General features: G+C 41.9%; 1 protein-coding gene across 1 annotated transcript in view; it reads left to right on the top strand.

Annotated features, from left to right (window-relative positions):
* Positions 1-21,138, top strand: part of daam2 (dishevelled associated activator of morphogenesis 2) — a 222,304-nt gene that overhangs the window by 166,918 nt on the left and 34,248 nt on the right. The window contains 8 exon segments of the mRNA XM_029641047.2: positions 192-295; positions 462-528; positions 849-966; positions 9,331-9,469; positions 18,324-18,382; positions 18,673-18,857; positions 19,433-19,527; positions 19,529-19,718. Coding sequence (XP_029496907.2) covers positions 192-295; positions 462-528; positions 849-966; positions 9,331-9,469; positions 18,324-18,382; positions 18,673-18,857; positions 19,433-19,527; positions 19,529-19,718 — 957 coding nt within the window.

The following is a 21,138-nucleotide window of genomic DNA, read 5'->3' as shown; positions in this document are numbered from 1 at the left end:
GGTCTAAATACTTTCCGAATGCACTGTAAGTCAAGTTTATTATTGTATTACAATAGTGCACAGACACAGTAGCCTACATACAAAAACAACTGATTTAAAAGTCGAAGATCAAGCTACTGTATGCCTGAATGATTCAGTGTTGCTGCTGTTGTCATCAGCTGTGTTTGATACCCTTGTACTTCAATCTCCAGGACAACCTGGAGTTCCGCCTCCACCTCAGGTACGAGTTCCTGATGTTGGGGATCCAGCCCGTGATTGACAAGCTCAGAGGGCACGATAATGCCATTCTGGACAGGTGAGGCAGGGGACAAGATGACCACCAAGCATCTTAGAAAGCTTCTTAGTCCCTACAGTAAGGTTGTTAGATTCAAAGCTGGCATGCAGCTGGTAAGATTTACACACAGAGATGGAATGACTCACTCAAGCTTATTGTCCCTTTCATGCCTGTGTCATATTTCCAGGCATTTGGACTTCTTTGAGATGGTGAGGAATGAGGATGACTTGGAACTTGCCAAGCGTTTTGACCTGGTGAGTGGCTGTTTTACCATCCCCATTGACATAAATACATTGTATAATTAAGCCCACATTGTTTTATTGAACTGAAATCAAAAGTATTGTCAAACCGAGCACTGGTATTAATGTACAACCTAGAACAGGTTCTCCTCTACATTAGGCCCATGTAAAGTTCAAGTGTCTTTATTGTAATGTTCTCAATCTATGAATGTCGAACTTGGGTCATCCAGTGCTTGTATTGAAGATTGCTAATTGCATCCATGCCTCATTTCAGGCTTATTATTATGGATTGACTTGGTATTTTAATGATTGTAGGTTTTCCTTTCATTCAACAGACCCACGTGGACACTAAGAGTGCTGGCCAGATGTTTGAGTTGATCAAGAAGAAGCTGAACCACACAGATGCCTATCCTTACCTGCTCTCTATCCTCCAGCACTGCCTCCAGATGCCCTGTGAGTACATCCATCACTATTAAATCTGCCTTACGGGCTGGTGAGGTATATTTATTCACGATATCCATTTCACAAATACACTATGGCAGTTTACATGACATGTCAAACTGAATATTTGTATTTATTATGGATTCCCAGGCAGCAACTGCTCTTCCTGGGGTCCAGCAAAATTAAGGCAATTTATACAATCTTAAAACATTACAATACATTCACAGATTTCACAACACACTGTGTGCCCTCAGGCCCCTACTCCACCACTACCACATACATTGGGGCAAAAAAGTATTTAGTCAGCCACCAAATGTGCAAGTTCTCCCACTTAAAAAGATGAGAGAGGCCTGTAATGTTCATCATAGGTACACTTCAACTATGACAGACAAAATGAAAAACAAAAATCCAGAAAATCACATTGTAGGATTTTTTATGAATTTATTTGCAAATTATGGTGGAAAATAAGTATTTGGTCACCCACTCTGAAACTAACTGCAGCTCTTTGTTGAGTGTTGCAGTCATTTCAGTCACTGTAGTAGCTGACGTGTGTAGTGTTGAGTCATCTGCATACATAGAAACTTTACTCAGTCAGTGGCATGTTGTTAGTAAAAATTGAAAAAAAGCAAGGGGCCTAAACAGCTACTCTGGGGAATTCCTGATTCTAACTGGATTATATTTCATAGGTTTCCGTTAAAGAACACCCTCTGTGTTCTATTAGACAAGTAATTCTTTATCCACATTATAGCAGGGGGTGTAAAGCCATAACACATACATTTTTCCAGCAGTAGACTGTGATCAATCATTTCAAAAGCTGCACTGAAGTCTAACAAGACAGCCCCCACAATAATTGTATCATCAATTTATCTTTGCAGTGCACATACACACAATGACTATATCTGTCTCCTAGGCTGGTCCATCACTATAACATCTGCCTCACAGGCTGTTTTTTCAATGCCTCGCAAAGATGGGCACTGATTGGTAGATGTGGAAAAAATAAATAAAAAGCAGATGCTGACTATATCCCTTTGAGGATGGTGAAGTTATTATTGAGGCTTTGGGTGGTGTATCAATACACCCAGTAATCACAAAGATACAGGCATCCTACCTAACTAATTTGCTGGTGAAGAAGGTGAAATCTCTGAGCAGTGTCCATGAGTCAATGGTGATTTTAAAACAGTTACTGAGTTTAATGGTTGTAATATGAGAAAACTGAGGATGGACCAACAATATTATAGATTCTTCACAATACTAACCTAATTGACAGAGTGAAAAGAAGGAACCTTGTGCAGAATAAAAATATTCCAAAAACATGCATCCTGTTTGCAACAAGGTACTTAAATGTTAATAATCGATCAAATTGAAGACGGGTCTATCTGTTTTCAATACAGGAGGATCACAAACTAACGCTACTTTTCTAGTCTTGCGCAACTCTCAAACAATACACATAACGTTACCCTGATCCAAGATGGCCGTACTTCTTCATTACACAAAGGAATAACCTCAACCAATTTCCAAAGACTGGTGACATCCAGTGGAAGCGGTAGGAACTGCAAACAAGTGCAGTTTCCCAATGAAAACTCACTGAATAGACAGTGACATCAAAAATAATTTTTCTGAATGGTTTGTCCTCTGGGTTTTGCCTGCTATATAAGTTCCATTATACTCACAGACATGATTCAAACAGTTTTAATAGTGAAAATGCTGCCCCCTATCCCAAAGAGGTTTTAAGTAATACTGTAAAAAAAATGACAAAGAAATTAAGTTTTTGTCCTGAATACAAATTGTTATGTTTGGGGCAAATCCAACACAACACATCACTGAGTACCACTCTTCATATTTTCAGGCATGGTGGTGGCTGGATCATGTAATGGTTATGCTTGTCATCGGTAAGGACTAGGGAGTTTTTTTATGATCAAACTAATCGTAATACAGCTATAAGCACAGGCAAAATCCTAGAGGAAAACCTGGTTCAGTCTGTTTTCTACCAGTAATTGGGAGACAAATTCACCTTTCAGCAGGACAATAACATAAAACAACAGGCCAAATCTACACTGGACTTGCTTACCAAGATGACATTGAATGTTCCTCAGTGGCCTAGTTACTTTTTTAACTTAAATCAGTTTGAAAATCTATGGCAATACTTGAAAATGTCTGTATGGCGATGATCAACAATCAACTAGACAGCTTGAAGAAATGTTTTAAGATTATTGGGCAAATAATGTACAATCCAGATGTGGAAAGCTCTTAGAGACCCCAAAGGACACAGCTGTAAAAAAAAAAAAAAAAAAACATGTTTTTACTTATTATGCAGTATTGTGTGTAGATAGGTGAGGACAAAAATCTATTTAATCCATTTTGAGATCTGGTTGTAACACAACAAAATGTCAATTAAGTCAAGGATACTTTTGAAAATGTTCTGAAGGCACTGTAATAGGCCCAGACAGTACACTGTTATTTTTGTATCAAATATGATTTTTCACTTTGGCGCCAGTCTTGTGTTAGCACATAAGTTGCACAGATCGCTAGCTAAGCTAACTACCTTGCTGGATAGCTAGCCAGCTAACATTAAGTCAGAATATGATGAGGGGTATATCCTACGAAGCAGGTTTTAGGAGTTAGCGAGGTAACTTTGGTCATTCAAAAATGGTTCACCTTTTAGCAAGGTACATTTCTATGGCAAAGAATCCTTCAGAACTAACCTTCTCCTTGGCAGGTTAGCTCATGGCTGACTCCACTTACCCGAATGAAATTATAGCATTGAAGACCAATGAAATCAGATTCCATCCCTCTCGCAAAGATTGTCATCAGCCCCTTCATTTGAGGGAGATGACTGATTTGTTTGACACATTTAGCAATGGTTTAATTAAATTACATTTAAGTTAGCAATTAGCATTTTAAACTTCACGCAATGTAACACTTTTGTATGACTTAATACTAATTATAATATTGATAAAATGTAAACATAAATAAGCACACCAAAGGCACCATTAACGATAAGTAATAAAATAAAGACTGCAGTTCTAAAAGACTATTTCACATAGCCTGCTGATTTTGCAAGATAACTTTTATTTCATTTTGAAAATGTGGCACTGACTCGCCCATGGATTGATATTTCAGCATTTTCTCAATTAAGAGTTAGGCATTTGACTAGCTATGTGCGACAAGCCTGCTAGATTTAGCGGCAGGCGGATGAACAATGTCCGCTGCCATAGTATGGATGAAGCCTTAGCTGGAATGTGAAGCTAACTGAAGCTGGTTCATTTTGAGAAAACCCTTAGTAGATCTAGCTTGCTTCGTAGGATATCCCTCAGGGCTGCTTGTTTGGTGAAGTGTACTTTTGATTGTTTACTTATTCAAATACGCTGCCTGTGGCAAGCTACTCACTGTCACCGCCATGCCTTCTTTCTCTAACTTTGTGACCTAGGGCTGAATGATGTTCAATGAGCGACTCGTAGAGCGCCTTCTTCAGGCAATCATTGAACATTTTAAAAAATGAGCGCAAATGAGCAGACATATTTGTTTATTCTACAGTGGCTTGCGAAACTATTCACCCCCCTTGGCATTTTTCCTATTTTCTTACCTGGAATTAACCTGGAATGAATATATATATTTTGGGGGGTTTGTATCATTTGATTTACCCAACATGCCTACCACTTTGAAGATGCAAAACTTGAGCGTGCATAACTATTAACCTTCCCCAAAGTCAATACTTTGTAGAGCCACCTTTTGCAGCAATTATAGCTGCAAGTATCTTGGGGTATGTCTTTATAAGCTTGGCACATCTAGCCACTCGGATTTTTGCCCATTCTTCAAGGCAAAACTACTCCAGCTCAAGTTGGATGGGTTCCGCTGGTGTACAGCAATCTTTAAGTCATACAACAAATTCTCAATTGGATTGAGGTCTGGACTTTGACTAGGCCATTCCAAGATGTTTAAATGTTTCCCCTTAAACCACTCAAGTGTTGCTTTAGCAGTATGCTTAGGGTCATTGTCCTGCTGGAAGGTGAACCTCCATCCCAGTCTCAAATCTCTGGAAGACTGAAACAGGTTTCCTTCAAGAATTGCCCTGTATTTAGCACCGTCCATCGTTCCTTCAATTCTGACCATTTTCCCAGTCCCTGCCGATGGAAAAACATCCTCACAGCATGATGCTGCCACCACCATGCTTCACTGTGTGGATGGTGTTCTCGGGGTTATGAGAGGTGTTGGGTTTGCGCCAGATATAGATTTCCTTTATGGCTAAAAAGCTCAATTTTAGTCTCATCTGACCAGAGTACCTTCTTCCATATGTTTGGAGAGTCTCCCACATGCCTTTTGGCGAACTCCAAACGTGTTTGTTTATTTTTTTCTTTAAGCAATGGCTTTTTTTCTGGACACTCTTCTGTAAAGCCCAGCTCTGTGGATTGTACGGCTTAAAGTGGTCCTATGGACAGATACTCCAATCTCCGCTGTGCAGCTTTGCAGCTCCTTCAGGGTTATCTTTCGTCTCTTTGTTGCCTCTCTAATTAATGCCCTCCATGCCTTGTCCGTGAGTTTTGGTGGGCGGCCCTTTCTTGGCAGGTTTGTTGTGGTGCCATATTCTTTACATTTTTTTGTAATTAATTTGATGGTGCTCCGTGGGATGTTCAAAGTTTTGGATATTTTTGTATAACCCAACCCTGATCTGTTCTCTCCAGAACTTTGTCCCTGACCTATTTGGAGAGCTCCTTGGTCTTCATGGTGCCACTTGCTTGGTGGTACCCCTTGCTTAGTGGTGTTGCAGACTCTGGGGCCTTTCAGAACAGGTGTATATATACTGAGATCATGTGACAGATCATGTCACACTTAGATTGCACACAGGGAGGACTTTATTTAACAGCGATCACTCACCTCGGATTAGACAAAGATTTTTTTCTTCAACAAGCAAGACGCACAGGACATTCTCCGAACACCCGACACGGCCGCCAACCCAGTTATTTGCAAGAGGAAGTGACGCAGGTACAGAGGACACAGAGCCGGGTGCCTCATAAGGATCCACAGAAGGCGAGTGGGAAAGCTGTCATTGCCGTCAATATTACTCGCCAACATGCAATCATTGGACAATAAATTAGACGAGGTACGATCACGAATATCCGACCAATGGGACATCAAAAACTGTAATATCTTATGTGTCACGGAATCGTGGCTGAATGAAGACATGCATATTCAGATAGCGGGATATACACTGCAGCGGCAGGATAGAACCGCACACTCCGGGAAGAAGAGGGTGGCCGTCTGTGCATATTTGTAAACAGCTGGTGCACGAAATCTAAGGAAGTCTGTAGATTTTGCTCGCCTGAAGTAGAGTATCTTGTGAAAAAATGCAGACTACACTATTTGCCTAGAGAGTTTTCCCCTATACTTTTCGTGGCTGTTTTCTTTACCCCCACAGACGGATGCTGGCACTAAGACCGCACTCAGTCAGCTGAAAAAGGAAATAAGCAAACAGAAAACTGCCACCCAGAGGTGGCGCTCCTAGTGGCCGGAGACTTTAATGCAGGGAAACTTAAATCAGTTCCAACTAATTTCTATCAACAAGTTAAATGTGCAACCAGAGGGGAAAAAAACGCGTACAAAGTTCCCCCTTGTCCTCCATTTGGTAAATCCGACCACAATTCTATCCTCCTGATTGCTGCTTACAAGCAAAAATGAAAGCAGAAAGCACCAGTGACTCAGTCTATAAAAAAGTGGTCAGATGAAGCAGATGCTAAACTACAGGACTGTTTTGCTATCACAAACTGGAACATGTTCTGGGATTCTTCCGATGACATTGAGGAGTATACCACATCAGTCACTGGCTTTATCAATAAGTGCATCGAGGATATCGTCCCCACAGTGACTGTACGTACATACCCCAAACAGAAGCCATGGATTACAGGCAACATTCGCACTGAGCTAAAGGCTAGAGCTGCCGCTTTCAAGGTGCGGGACTGTGCTTTGAAAGGCTGGTAATGGCGCACATACACACCATTATCCCAGAAACCCTAGATCCACTCCAATTTGATTTGATTTGATTTAATTTCCTCCAATTTCCATACCGCCCAAACAGAACCACATATGATACAATCTCTATTGCACTCCATACTGCCCTTTCCCACCTGGACAAAAGGAACACCCACGTGAGAATGCTATTCATTGACTATAGCTCAGCGATCAACATCATTGTACCCTCAAAGTTCATCACTGAGCTAAAGATCCTGGGACTAAAAACCTCCCTCTGCAATTGGATCCTGGACTTCCTGACGGGCCACCCCGAGGTGGTGAGGGTAGGTAGCAACACATCTGCCACGCTGATCCTCAACACTGGAGCCCCTCAGGGGTGTGTGCTCAGTCCCCTCCTGTACTCCCTGTTCACTGTATGGCCAGGCACGACTACAACACCATCATTAAGTTTGCAGACGACACAACAGTGGTAGGCCTGATCACCGACAACGACGAGACAGCCTATAGGGAGGAGGCCGGAGACCTGGCCCGGTGGTGCCAGAATAACAATCTTTCCCTCAACGTAACCAGGACTAAGGAGATGATTGTGGACTACAGGAAAAGGAGGACCGAGCACTCCCCCATTCCCATCGACAAGGCTGTAGTGGAGCAGGTTGGAAGCTTCAAGTTCCTTGGTGTCCACATCTCCAACAAACTAGAATGGTCCAAACACACCAAGACAGTTGTGAAGAGGGCACGACAAAGCCTATTCCCCATCAGGAAACTAAAAAGATTTGGCATGGGTCCTCAGATCCTCAAAAGGTTCTACAGCTGCAACATTGAGAGCATGGTTGCATCACTGCCTGGTATGGTAATTGCTCGGCCTCCGACCGCAAGGCACTACAGAGGGTAGTGTGTACGGCCCAGTACATCACTGGGGCTTAGCTGCCTGCCATCCAGGACCTCTACACCACGCGGTGTCAGAAGAAGGCCCTAAAAATTGTCAAAGTCCCCAGCCACCCCAGTCATAGACTGTTCTCTCTACTACCGCATGGCAAGTGGTACCGGACTGCCAAGTCTAGGACAAAAAGGCTTCTCAACAGCTTCTACCCCCAAGCCATAACACTCCTGAACAGGTAATCAATTGGCTTTCCGGACTATTTGCATTGTGTGCCCCCACCCAACCCCTCTTTTACTCTGCTGCTTCTCTCTGTTTGTCATATATGCAAAGTCACTTTAACAATACATTCATGTACATACTCCCTCAATTGGCCCGAACAACCAGCACATTGGCTAACCTGGCTATCTCCATTGTGTCCTGCCACCCACCACCCGCCAATCCCTATTTTTCCCACTGCTACTCTCTGTTTATCATATATGCATAGTCACTTTAACCATATCTACGTGTTCATACTTCCTCAATCAGCCGGACTAACCGGTGCCTGTATGTAGACTCGCTACTGTTATAGCCTCACTACTGTATATAGCCTTGCTACTGTTATTTGTCACTGTCTTTTTACTGTTGTTTTTATTTCTTTACTTACCTATTGTTCACTTAATACCTTTTTTGCACTATTGGTTAGAGCCTGTAAGTAAGCATTTCACTGTAAGGTCTGTTAAATTTGGCACACTTGACAAATAAACTTTGATTTGATTGATTCATAGCAAAGGGGGTGAATACATATATACACAGCACTTTTCCGTTTCATTTTGTTTTGAAACAAGTAATTTTTTTCATTTCACTTCACTAATTTGGACTATTTTGTTTTTGTCCATTACATGAAATCCAAATAAAATCTGTTTAAATTATAGGTTGTAATGCAACGAAATAGAAAAAACGCCAAGGGGGATGAATACTTTATACTGTATGTATATAATATCTGAACTTTATCTTTGGAATGAAGTCCAATACAAATTTTCCGTGAAAGGGTAATGTCGGACAACAATATCGGTCAACCGATTTATCGGTCGGCCTCTGTTACATCAGCTTCCCAGGTTGGTCACTATTACATCTGCCGCCCAGGTTGGTCACTATTAGATCTGCCTCAAAGCCTGGTTCATCACTATTACATCTGCCTCACAGTGGTCAAGAATAAGTCTCCAGACGTGTGAAGACAGTGTACCTTAACTGATAAAAAGGATTGACTCTAGTCAACACTGCAAAGGCTGCTTGATAATGATAGCTGCCTCAAAAGTTGGTCAATGTTTCTGCCACTACTCAAAACCATGAATCCATGGAGCCATTTATACCCCCTCTTACAAAACACACCAGTTGTTCTTGAAGAAATCTTCATTTCTGAATTGATGAGAGTGGTGAGGCTAACATCTTAACATTGATCATTGTCATTGAAGTACTTCTGCTTGTCCTCCAAGGAGCTAACCTTTCTTCATCGGTGTGTGTGACCTTTATTAACTCTGTTTGGTGTTTTCCAGACAAACGCGGAGGGGGCAGTCTGCAGCATTGGCAGCTCCTAGACCGGATCCTGCAGCAGATAGTCCTACAAGATGAGAAGGGAGAGGACCCGGACATAGCGCCCCTTGACAACTTCAGTGTCAAAAATATAATTCGCATGTGAGTAACCTGGCCTCACACGATTTGTGACACACCAACATAGATACACACTCTCACTCATACTCACGGACACAACTAAAAACACGCCCGGATGTTTGCACACACAATGTTGCTTATGATCATGTGTCTTCATGTTGTCAAGCAACTGTGTTGATAAAATGTTGATGAATAGAGCTACTATGAGATTTTCTTTGTTGCTAGAGCTGTATATAGAACCTGACTGAACCAAGAAGGAAATTCAAGAGACACATGGAAGCATCCTTTTGGCATAACATCTTGTGCTGATCAAAGACTTCCTTGACATCGACAGCTGCTGTTATGACACAATGTTTCAATCTCGGTGGGAACACACAAAAATACTGAAATAGCCCACTGTTTGCTTACCAGAGTTCAAAGAGAGTGAAGAGAATGGGGTGGGGCATCTTTTGTTCACAAAACTAGACAGGATTTTAACTGGAAATTCAACATGGGCTGCGGAACAATTCCCTACCTTTATTCTCGGTCTGCAGCCCTTCACTCCCCCTTATGGATTTAAACAGAATGGACTGATATAGGAAATATGGTGAAGACACCCTCTAGCCTTAACATACACCAATCTAATGCTATCATATCCACAAGGGGGAGTGAGCAAGTGCACCCTTCATGGACAATGTATAGAAAATTGGACTGCAGCCATAAGCTGGGCCTGAGCGAGGATTCGGGGAAAGTGATTGGTCAGAATGGGAGGTGGGGTGGCAGCAGGGGGTTGTGGGATTGCACGGTACCTGCCTCACTCAGTGAGGTGAATTGTCATGAAAGCAGAAGCGAGATCAAAAGGAATTGCTGTAATCGTGTTAGGCGAACGACTCCACGATTCCCAGCCCAGTCGACCATGTTACATTGAAGCAGTTGTTTGGTCAGATAAAGAAGGGGAGAAAATAAGATTTGTAACACTTTACTTAAAGCATCTTGGAATAACTTGTTATGAGCATGTACAGTATGAGCCTTTATAATGTCTTATAACTAAAGCCCTGTGTTTTGGTTAATCATGCCACATGACCTGGATTTGAACTTTTATATAAAGCTTTTTCATCAAACTCTCCCCTTTTCTTTTTGTCAGATGTTCCAGTACCATCCTCCGATAATTGCTATAACTTTTGGTCTAATTCTCAATTCTGGAAAAACACAGGGCCCTACGTATAACGATACTTATTATATGGTATGTCTCTCTGTCACGTCTGCTCCCGCTCCCCCTCTCTAGTGCTCAAGGTTGCCAGGCTGCTCATCATTACGCACACCATTGTTACACGCACCAGCCCTTCATTGGACTCACCTGGACGCCATCACGTCATTGATTGCCTCCCCTATATCTGTTACTTCCTCAGTTTCATTCTTGGGTCTGCATTGATGTTGTTGTTTTTCTCTTGTTCAGACACTGTTCTTGTTCATTTAATGTCTATTTATTATTAATTCCTCACCCTGTCCTTGCTTCCCGTCTCCCAGCGTCTGTAGTTACCGTTACACTCTCCCTGTATACAATTCTCAACTGTTTCAAACTGGCTGTCTGGATCAATATGAGACGATTTGTAAGACATTGTAAAGGCATCATGCTCATAAAAAGTCTTACAATACATTATAATTGCATTGTAAGGCTTTATACCTCGATGCTTTAAAAGACAGAATTCAGGGCTCCTTCCTCATGTATCAAATCAAACTTTATTTGTCACATGCGCCGATTACAAGTGTAGACCTTACCGTGAAATGCTTACTTAACCAACAGTGCAGTTCAAGCAGGGTTAAGAAAATATTTACCAAATTAACTAAAGTAAAAAATGTATATAAAATAACGAGGCTATATACAGGGGGTACCGGTACCGAGTCAGTGTGAGGGGGTACAGGTTAGTTGAGGTAATTTGTACAGTGAGGGAAAAAAGTATTTGATCCTCTGCTGATTTTGTACGTTTGCCCACTGACAAAGAAATGATCAGTCTATCATTTTAATGGTAGGTTTATTTGAACAGTTAGAGACAGAATAACAACAACAAAAATCCAGAAAAACGCATGTCAAAAATGTTATAAATAGATTTGCATTTTAATGAGGGAAATAAGTATTTGACCCCTCTGCAAAACATGACTTAGTACTTGGTGGCAAAACCCTTGTTGGCAATCACAGAGGTCAGACGTTTCTTGTAGTTAGCCACCAGGTTTGCACACATCTCAGGAGGAATTTTGTCCCACTCCTCTTTGCAGATCTTCTCCAAGTCATTAAGGTTTCGAGGCTGACGTTTGGCAACTCGAACCTCCTGCTCCTTCCACAAATTTTCTATGGGATTAAAGTCTGGAGACTGGTTAGGCCACTCCAGGACCTTCTTGAGCCACTCCTTTGTTGCCTTGGCCATGTGTTTTGGGTCATTGCCATGCTGTAATACCCATCCACGACCCATTTTCAATGCCCTGGCTGAGGCAAGGAGGTTCTCACCCAAGATTTGTCGGTACATGGCCCCGTCCATCGTCCCTTTGATGCAGTGAAGTTGTGCTGTCCCCTTAGCAGAAAAAGACCCCCAAAGCATAATGTTTTCACCTCCATGATTGACGGTGGGGATGGTGTTCTTGGGGTCATAGGCAGCATTCCTCCTCCAAACACGGCGAGTTGAGTTGATGCCAAAGAGCTCCATTTTGGTCTCACCTGACTACAACACTTTCACCCAGTTGTCCTCTGAATCATTCAGATGTTCATTGGCAAACTTCAGACGGGCATGTATATGTGCTTTCTTGAGCAGGGGGACCTTGCGGGCGCTGCAGGATTTCAGTCCTTCACGGCGTAGTGTGTTACCAATTGTTTTCTTGGTGACTATGGTCCCAGCTGCCTTGAGATCATTGACAAGATCCTCCCGTCTAGTTCTGGGCTGATTCCACGAGGTGAGATCTTGCACGGAGCCCCAGGCCGAGGGAGTTGACAGTTCTTTTGTGTTTCTTCCATTTGTGAATAATCGCACTAACTGTTGTCACCTTCTCACCAAGCTGCTTGGCGATGGTCTTGTAGCCCATTCCAGCCTTGTGTAGGTCTACAATCTTGTCCCTGACGTTCTTGGAGAGCTCTTTGGTCTTGGCCATGGTGGAGAGTTTGGGATCTGATTGATTGCTTCTGTGGACAGGTGTCTTTTAAGAGTGTGCGCCTAATCTCAGCTCGTTGCCTGTATAATAGACACCTGGGAGCCAGAAATCTTTCTGATTGAGACGGAGTCAAATACTTATTTCCCTCATTAAAATGCAAATCAATTTCTAACATTTTTGACATGCGTTTTTCAGGATTTTTTGGTTGTTATTCTGTCTCTCACTGTTCAAATAAACCTACCAGAAAAATTATAGACTGATCATTTCTTTGTCAGTGGGCAAACGTACAAAATCAGCAGGGATCAAATACTTTTTCCCTCACTGTACATGTAGGTTGAAATGTCCAAGTTCTGTCTCTTTCCCCCTCTCTCTCTCTGTCTCCCTTCTTCATCTTTCACTCATCTTTCACTCTCCCTCCCTCTCTTCATCCCATGTCTCCTCATAGTCATACTGTACACCCCTCCCCCCATCTCTCTGTAATTCTTAAAACAAGCTAAGAGCAATGATTAATGTGTTTAGTCTTCTCTATGAAAGCACCACAAAGCATTGGGAGGAAACCTTGGCCAACGCTAACCTCAATTGACTTTCACTAACCATTGTTTGTATAATCGGTACACTTCGGCGTGATTCTTTCCAGTAGCAAACTGGGCAAGTTTGGACACAAATCCACCAATTGTGCCTCCATTAAACAGTTGAAATATTTAATCATGTATACATTAATGGCAGGCTTGTTTTGTTTCCATATAAACCATCTTAGAGTATTGTGCTTGGAAAATAGTATAGGTTGAGAGGGAGAGGGTAGAAGTTAACTAAGTTATAGTCAACTATCGAAAGAGTACAGTGCGTCGGAGCCGTTGGAGCCATTATTTGAGCCATTGTTGTTGAGTAGACGCCTGAAAACAAATAAAACAAAGTCGTTAATCATTTGTAGTCGCTGTGAGGACGGCTCTGGCCAATCGCCTGCACTGACAAATAACTGTCATTCGTTGATAGGTTTGAGCTGTTTAATGTACTTGGTTCTGAGATGAGTCTTGTCAAAATGTATTTTTTTCCCAGGTACACTGTGCTTTGAGTGTAACAAAGTTGTATATATTTACAAAAGTGCACTAGTGATCTCAAAAACACCTAAGTCACCTTGTCATCGTCATCTCTTCTAGGCATGAATTTGTGCAAACTTAGTTGGCCTTTTCCTAGTCATCAATAGACGGTCAAAAAAATGTGTCCATGTTCTCTGTCTGGATCTTCATTCTAGTTCTCTCGCTCTCTAGCTCTCTTGCTCTCTCGCTCTCTCTCAAACTCTATTTCCACTCCTTTACCTCCAGCCATGGGTACCACCGTTGCACCAGGTGTCTCTTTCTCCATCATCTAGTCATTCATGGCGCTTCCATTGATCATCTTTACAATTTCTTAGTCTCTCTCATAGCTTCCATATCCAATCTCACACTTTCACCCACTGTCAAACATGCTGTACCACTGTACCTATTGTAACATATTGATATCAGGGCCAGTGTTCACAAAGAGTCTCGGAGTAGGAGTGCTGATGTAGGATCAGTTTTGCCTTCTAGTTTGCCATAAAGAAGTTGATATGACAGGGGAAACCTAATCCTAGATCAGCACTCCTACTCTAAGGTGCTTTTTAAATACAGGCCTTAAACTCTAACCCGGTATAATGTATAGCATTGAAAACCTTCATTTGAGAACAACATCTATAAATATGAAAATAACAATGCAGCCTTATAGCCTTGATTGCATATTAATGACGACGTGCTATGCGAAGTTGGATAAATTACATTTCAACCCAGTCAGCAAAGCCAATGAATCGAAATTGCACTCATTACCAATTGTTCGCAAGACTGTGCCAACAGAGCTGGTCACCTCGCTTCAAGTCCTTAGGAAACTATGCAGTAATTTGTTTTTATGTATTATTTCTTACATTGTTAGCTCAGAAAATCTTAAGTGTAATTACATATAGCCGGGAAGAACTATTGGATATAAGAGTGACATCAACTTACCAACATTACGACCAGGAATACGACTTTCCCGAAGCGGATCCTTTGTTCGGACCACCACCCAGGGCATTGTATCTAATCCCAGAGACCGAACCAAAACAACGTTGTCGCCGCAGGAGAGGCAGAAGGAGCGGCCTACTGGTCAGACTTAGAATGCGAGAACACCACCCACCGCCTCCGAGCATATTAGTCGCCAATTTCCAGTCTCTAGACAACTTGGTAGATGAATTTAGTGCACGAGTTGCCTTCCAGAGAGACATCAGAGTTTGTAACAGTCTCTGTTTCACAGAAACATGGCTCACTTGGATATGTTGTCAGAGTTGGTACTGCCACCGGGTTTCTTCATGCGTCGCACCGAAAGAAACAAACATCTCTCTGGTAAGAAGAAGGGCGGGGGTGTATGATTAACGACTCATGGTGTAGCAATAACAACATACAGGAACTCAAGTCTTTTGTTCACCTGACCTAGAATTCCTTACAATCAAATGCTGACCGCATCATCTACCAAGAGAATTATCTTTGATTATAGTCACAGCCATATATATACCCCCCCCCCTCTTCCCAAGCATGGCCCTGAAAGAACTTCACTGGAATCTATGTAACCTGGAAAACATATATCCTGAGGCTGCATTTATTGTAGCTGAAGATTTTAACAAAGCTAATTTGAGAACAAGGCTACCTTGTACATTGACTGTAGTACCCGCTCAAGCAGAACACTGGACCACTGCTACTCAACCCCGCCCTGTGCAATTGGGTCCTGGACTTTCTGACGGGCCACCCAAGGTGGTGAAGGTAGGAAACAACATCTCCACTTCGCCGATCCTCAACACCGGGTCCCCACCAGGGTGTGTGCTTAGCCCCCTCTTGTACTCCCTGTTCACCCACGACTGCGTGGCCATGCACACCTCCAACTCAATCATCAAGTTTGAAGGCGACACAACAGTGGTGGGCTTGATACCAACAATGACAAGACAACCTACAGGGAGAAGGTGAGGGCACTTGGAGTGTGGTGTCAGGAAAACAACCTTTCACTCAACATCAACAAAACAAAGGAGATGATTGTGGACCACGGGAAACAGCAGAGGGAGCACCCCCCTATCCACATCGACAGGACAGTAGTGGAGAAGGTGGAAAGTTTTAAGTTCCTCGGTGGACACATCACGGATAAACTGAAATGGTCCACCCACACAGACAGCGTGGTGAAGAAGGCGCAACAATGTCTCTTCAATTTCAGGAGGCTGAAGAAATGTGGCTAACAAACTTTTACAGGTGCACAATCAAGAGCATCCCGTCAGGCTGTATTACCGCCTGGTATGGTAACTGCCCTCAAACGCAAGGCTCTCCAGAGGGTATTGCGGTCTGCACAATGCTTCACCGGGGGCAAACTACCTGCCCTCCAGGACACATGCAGCATCCGATGTCACAGGAATGCCAAAAAGATCATCAAGGACAAGCACCCGAGCCACTGCCTGTTCACCCTGCTATCATCCAGAAGGCGAGGTCAGTACAGGTGCATCAAAGCTGGGACAGAAGCTGTTTTTCAGTCAATCTCAAGGCCATCAGACTGTTAAACAGCCATCAATAACATTGAGAGGCTGCTGCTGACCCAAATCACTGTCCACTTTAATAACTGGATTTAATAAAGGTATCACTAGTGAAATTCAATTATGCCAGTTTAATAATGTTTGCATACCCTACATTCCTCATCTCATATGTATATACTGTACTCTATACCACCTACTGCATCTTGCCTATTCTGTTCGGCCATCGCTCATCCATATATGTATATGTACATATTCTTATTCATTACTTTACACTTGTGTGTGTATAAGGTAGTTGTTGTGAATTTGTTAGATTACTTGTTAGATATTACTGCGCTGTCGGAACTAGAAGCACAAGCATATCGCTACACTCGCATTAACCTCTAGCGACGAGCAATCCCGTATCCGGGAGCGTAATCATAGCCTCAAGCACATTACCATAACGCAACGTTTCCTATTCATGAAAATCGCAAATGAAATGAAATAAATATATTCAAACACAAGCTTAGCCTTTTGTTAACAACACTGTCATCTCAGATGTTCAAAATATGCGTTACAGCCAACGCTAGACAAGCATTTGTGTAAGTTTAGCATAGCATAATGCTATGCTAGGCTGTGCTGGCAGCAGGCAACATTTTCACAAAAATAATAAAAGCAACCCAATTAAATCATTTACCTTTGAAGAACTTCAGATGCTTTCACTCAGGAGACTCCCAGTTAGATAGCAAATGTTCCTTTTTTCCCAAAGTAATATTTTTGTAGGCGAAAAACGTCACGTTTGTTCATCCTGCTTGGCTGAGAAATCGACAGAAAAATACTTAAACTATAACGCATTAGCATAGCGGCAGGGTAGCCTAGTGGTTAGAGCGTTGGACTAGTAACCGGAAGGTTGCAAGTTCAAACCCCCGAGTTGACAAGGTACAAATCTGTCGTTCTGCCCCTGAACAGGCAGTTAACCCACTGTTCCCAGGCCGTCATTGAAAATAAGAATTTGTTCTTAACTGACTTGCCTGGTTAAATAAAGGTAAAATAAATAAATAAAATAAAAAAAAAATAACGCAACTTTTTCTATTCATGAAAATCGCAAATGAAATGAAATAAATATATTGGCTCACAAGCTTTTAGCCTTTTGTTAACAACACTGTCATCTCAGATTGTCAAAATATGCTTTTCAACCATAGCTACACAAGCATTTGTGTAAGAGTATTGATAGCTAGCATAGCATTAAGCCTAGCATTCAGCAGGCAACATTTTCACAAAAACAAGAAAAGCATTCAAATAAAATAATTTACCTTTGAAGAACTTCGGATGTTTTCAATGAGGAGACTCTCAGTTAGATAGCAAATGTTCAGTTTTTCCAAAAAGATTACTTGTGTAGGAGAAATCGCTCCGTTTTGTTCATCACGTTTGGCTAAGAAAAAAATCTGAAAATGCAGTCTCTACAACGCCGAACTTTTTACCAAATTAACTCCATAATATCGACAGAAACATGGCAAACGTTGTTTAGAATCAATCCTCAAGGTGTTTTTCACATATCTATTCGATGATAAATAATTCGGGGCAGCTGTGTTTCTCCTCGAAGCAAACGAAAAACACACGCAGCTGGAGATTACGCAATAATTGCAACAGAGGACCCCAAGCGGCCACCTGGTAGATGTAGTCTCTTAAGGGCAATCTTCCAATGATTTGCCTACAAATACGTCACAATGCTGCAGACACCTTGGGGAAACGACAGAAAGTGTAGGCTCATTCCTGGCGCATTCACAGCCATATAAGGAGACATTGGAACACAGCGCATTCAAAATCTGGCACACTTCCTGTATGAAATTTCATCTTGGTTTCGCCTGTAGCATTAGTTCTGTGGCACTCACAGACAATATCTTTGCAGTTTTGGAAACGTCAGAGTGTTTTCTTTCCAAAGATGTCAATTATATGCATAGTCGAGCATCTTGTCGTGACAAAATATCTTGTTTAAAACGGGAACGTTTTTCATCCCAAAAATTTAATAGCGCCCCCTAATGCATAACTGGTTAACATCTGCTAACCATGTGTATGTGACAAATACAATTTGATTTGATTTGAAATGGCCCATTTTCCTCCAATCCGTGTATTGAATTGACCGTTTGGCTCAATTTAGTGTGGACCGTGGAGCCCTGTTACCAAATAGACTTTCATCAGGTTAAGAGCCATGTTGTTTGTCTTTCCTCACAGGTTGTTCAATGAAAATGAGGTTAATCAATGGAGAGACCAAGCAGAGAAGTTCAGGAAAGGTAAAACTGTATCTTCTACTTGTTTGAAACATCGCCATATGCTGGCCATAGTGCAGAAGTGCATCTATGGGATTGTGTTATGCCTTTGGCCAGAGATGCAGAGAGGCATGTGTGTGTATTTGTGTCTGCATGTGTCCTTCTGTTTGCTTGTGAATGTCTACCGTGTGTGGGTGTAGTGTGTGCGTTTCTGTTTGTGTGTGTGTGCAAGTCCGAGTGCTTGTGTGTGCGAATTTGAGAATATACAACAATTTGAACAGCAATGATATCTTCTACACCATGTGCTCTTTTAGACCACTCAGAGCTAATGGCCAAGCTGGAGCGGAAAGAGAGGGAATGTGATACCAAGACGCAGGAGAAGGAGGACATGATGAAGACCCTCAATAAGATGAAGGACAAACTACAGAGAGAGGGAGTGGAGTTGCGGTCAGCGCGGGACCAAGTGCTCGACCTGCACTCGCGCATCAGTGACATAGCAGTAAGCATGCTGTCACAATGTCTCTTCTTGTCCCACTGTTTTAGGCTGTGTCCACATAGAGACGGATGAAATCGTATATGCAGTCATTATTGTCTGTTTTAGTCCATGAGTCAAGTCTCAAGTCAAATATTTTGGGACAAGATGCAAACTCGAAGAGGCAGACATATTATGTGTATTTTTTGATGGACAATCATTGTCCATCATCCAACAAATGACTTCCATTGAAAAGTTTTCATTATTAGATGCAAAATCTCTGTCTGTAGCCTTAGGGTTGGCAAACTGTAGTTAAAGATTGAAATTCAGAAAATCGTTATAGTCCCGTTGCTAGCAATGTAGTTTCAACAGTATACATATGTTTACACATATTTCGAAAAGGCAAACACATAGTCATGTTCAATTACATACTGTTCGAAGGTTGGTTTGAAACCACATGTTATATTCTTAATGTGATGCCAAATGCTTCATAGTTTGTTTTAGTTTAATGGTGTGCAAATAAAAGTATTTAATAGATTGTTTGATTTTCTTATTTCTAACAAGTAAACATCCTCCCATTTTGTCTTTCTTTCCACCAATAGGGTGACAGCGTACCATTCCCTCCTCCGCCCCCTGGTGGCCCCGTCCCCCCTCCCCCCATGACTGGAGGCTTCCCTCCGCCCCCTCCCCCTCTGCCATTCAGCTGCCCCCTCCTCCCCTCCTCCACCTGGAGGCCCTCCTCCTCCTCCTGGAGCTCCACCCATCTTCTCTGGAATCCCACCTCCTCTGGGCCCACCTGGATTTGGTACTACTGCTACCATGCGCTCAAAGTCTATCCCGCAGCCCTCGCACCCGCTCAAATCCTTCAACTGGGCCAAGCTGGGCGAGGTAAAGATTACTGGTCTGTTCTAGGTCTGTTCTAGGGCTACATTTAATATAAATATATTTGTGTTAATGTACAGTACCAGTCAAAAGTTTGGAAACGGCTACTCATTCAAGGGTTTTTCTTTCTTTTTACTATTTTCTACATTGTAGTACACTAGTGAAGACATCAAAACTATGAAATAACACAAATGGAATCATGTAGTAACCAAAAAACAGATTTTTTTCAAAGTAGTCACCCTTTGCCTTGATGACAGCTTTGCAAACTCTTGGTATTTTCTCAACCAGCTTCACCTGGAATGTTTTTCCAACAGTCTTGAAGGAGTTCCCACATATGCTGAGCACTTGTTGGTTGCTTTCCCTTCACTCTGTGGTCCAACCCATCCCAAACCATCCCAATTGGGTTGAGGTAGGGTGATGGTGGAGGCCAGGTCATCTGATCCAGCACTCCATTACTCTCATTCTTGGTCAAATAGCCCTTACACATTCTGGAAGTGTTTTGGGTTATTGTCCTGTTGAAAAACAAATGATAGTCCCACTAAGTGCAAAGCTGTCATCAAGGCAAAGGGTGGCGACTTTGAAGAATCTCAAATATAAAATATATTTTGATTTATTTAACACATTTTTCCCCCTATTATTCTACAATGTAAAAAATAGTCTAAATAAATAAAAACCCTGGAATGAGTAGGTGTGCAATTTAGACTATGAAGAGGAGGTTGTTAGCATTCCAGCTTGGTCCTTATGTTGGGGATTGATGAACGTATATTGCAACAGAGCACTGTGCTAGCATTTCACTATGCACTGAATGGAACCCATTTTGTTGAATTGAGTTTCTCAGGACAGAATTTGCAGTAGACTATTCTGCCCTGGGTTAACTTTTAGTAAGTACATCATTTGTTACATGGGTCGTTCCACAAAATGAGTGCCTTTTGCATCCCAATATTGAATTTTAAAAGCTTATTATATTAAATGAAGTGCCCTTTTAATATAGACCACATGGATAATTCAATTAATCAGATTTTCTATGTGAGTTGAGGCTTGCTAAAGTGCCAAGATTCTGAATTTTGACGTACCCTCCATCAACCCTGTGTCATTTCTCTGAAGATGTTCACTATCATTGTAAAACCCTAGTTATTTTGTTGCTTTTGACAAAGTCATTTCTGAAGACTTATTTATTTAATGTGATTAGTGATGAAGGATTTATTTAGATGTCTCTTATTTGAGGTCAACCCTGTTACGTGAACTGAACTCTCGTTTTAAATGATGAAACTGTTCCTTTATCAATATTTGTTTCAAAACAAATATTGAACAGCTAATAGTCAAATCATAGAGTAAAACAGGTAAACTGGTTCTACTCTTTTTGGCCATTTTCTGTTGTTTTGTGGTGGAAAACTGCGAGTCGACCATAACACTTCAACCCTGCTAC

This window comes from Oncorhynchus nerka, linkage group LG28, assembly GCF_034236695.1.
Source record: "Oncorhynchus nerka isolate Pitt River linkage group LG28, Oner_Uvic_2.0, whole genome shotgun sequence".
NCBI classification, from domain to species: Eukaryota; Metazoa; Chordata; class Actinopteri; order Salmoniformes; family Salmonidae; genus Oncorhynchus; species Oncorhynchus nerka.
The sequence above is the reverse complement of the archived record's forward strand: the minus strand, read 5'-3'. Positions and strand labels throughout refer to the sequence as shown.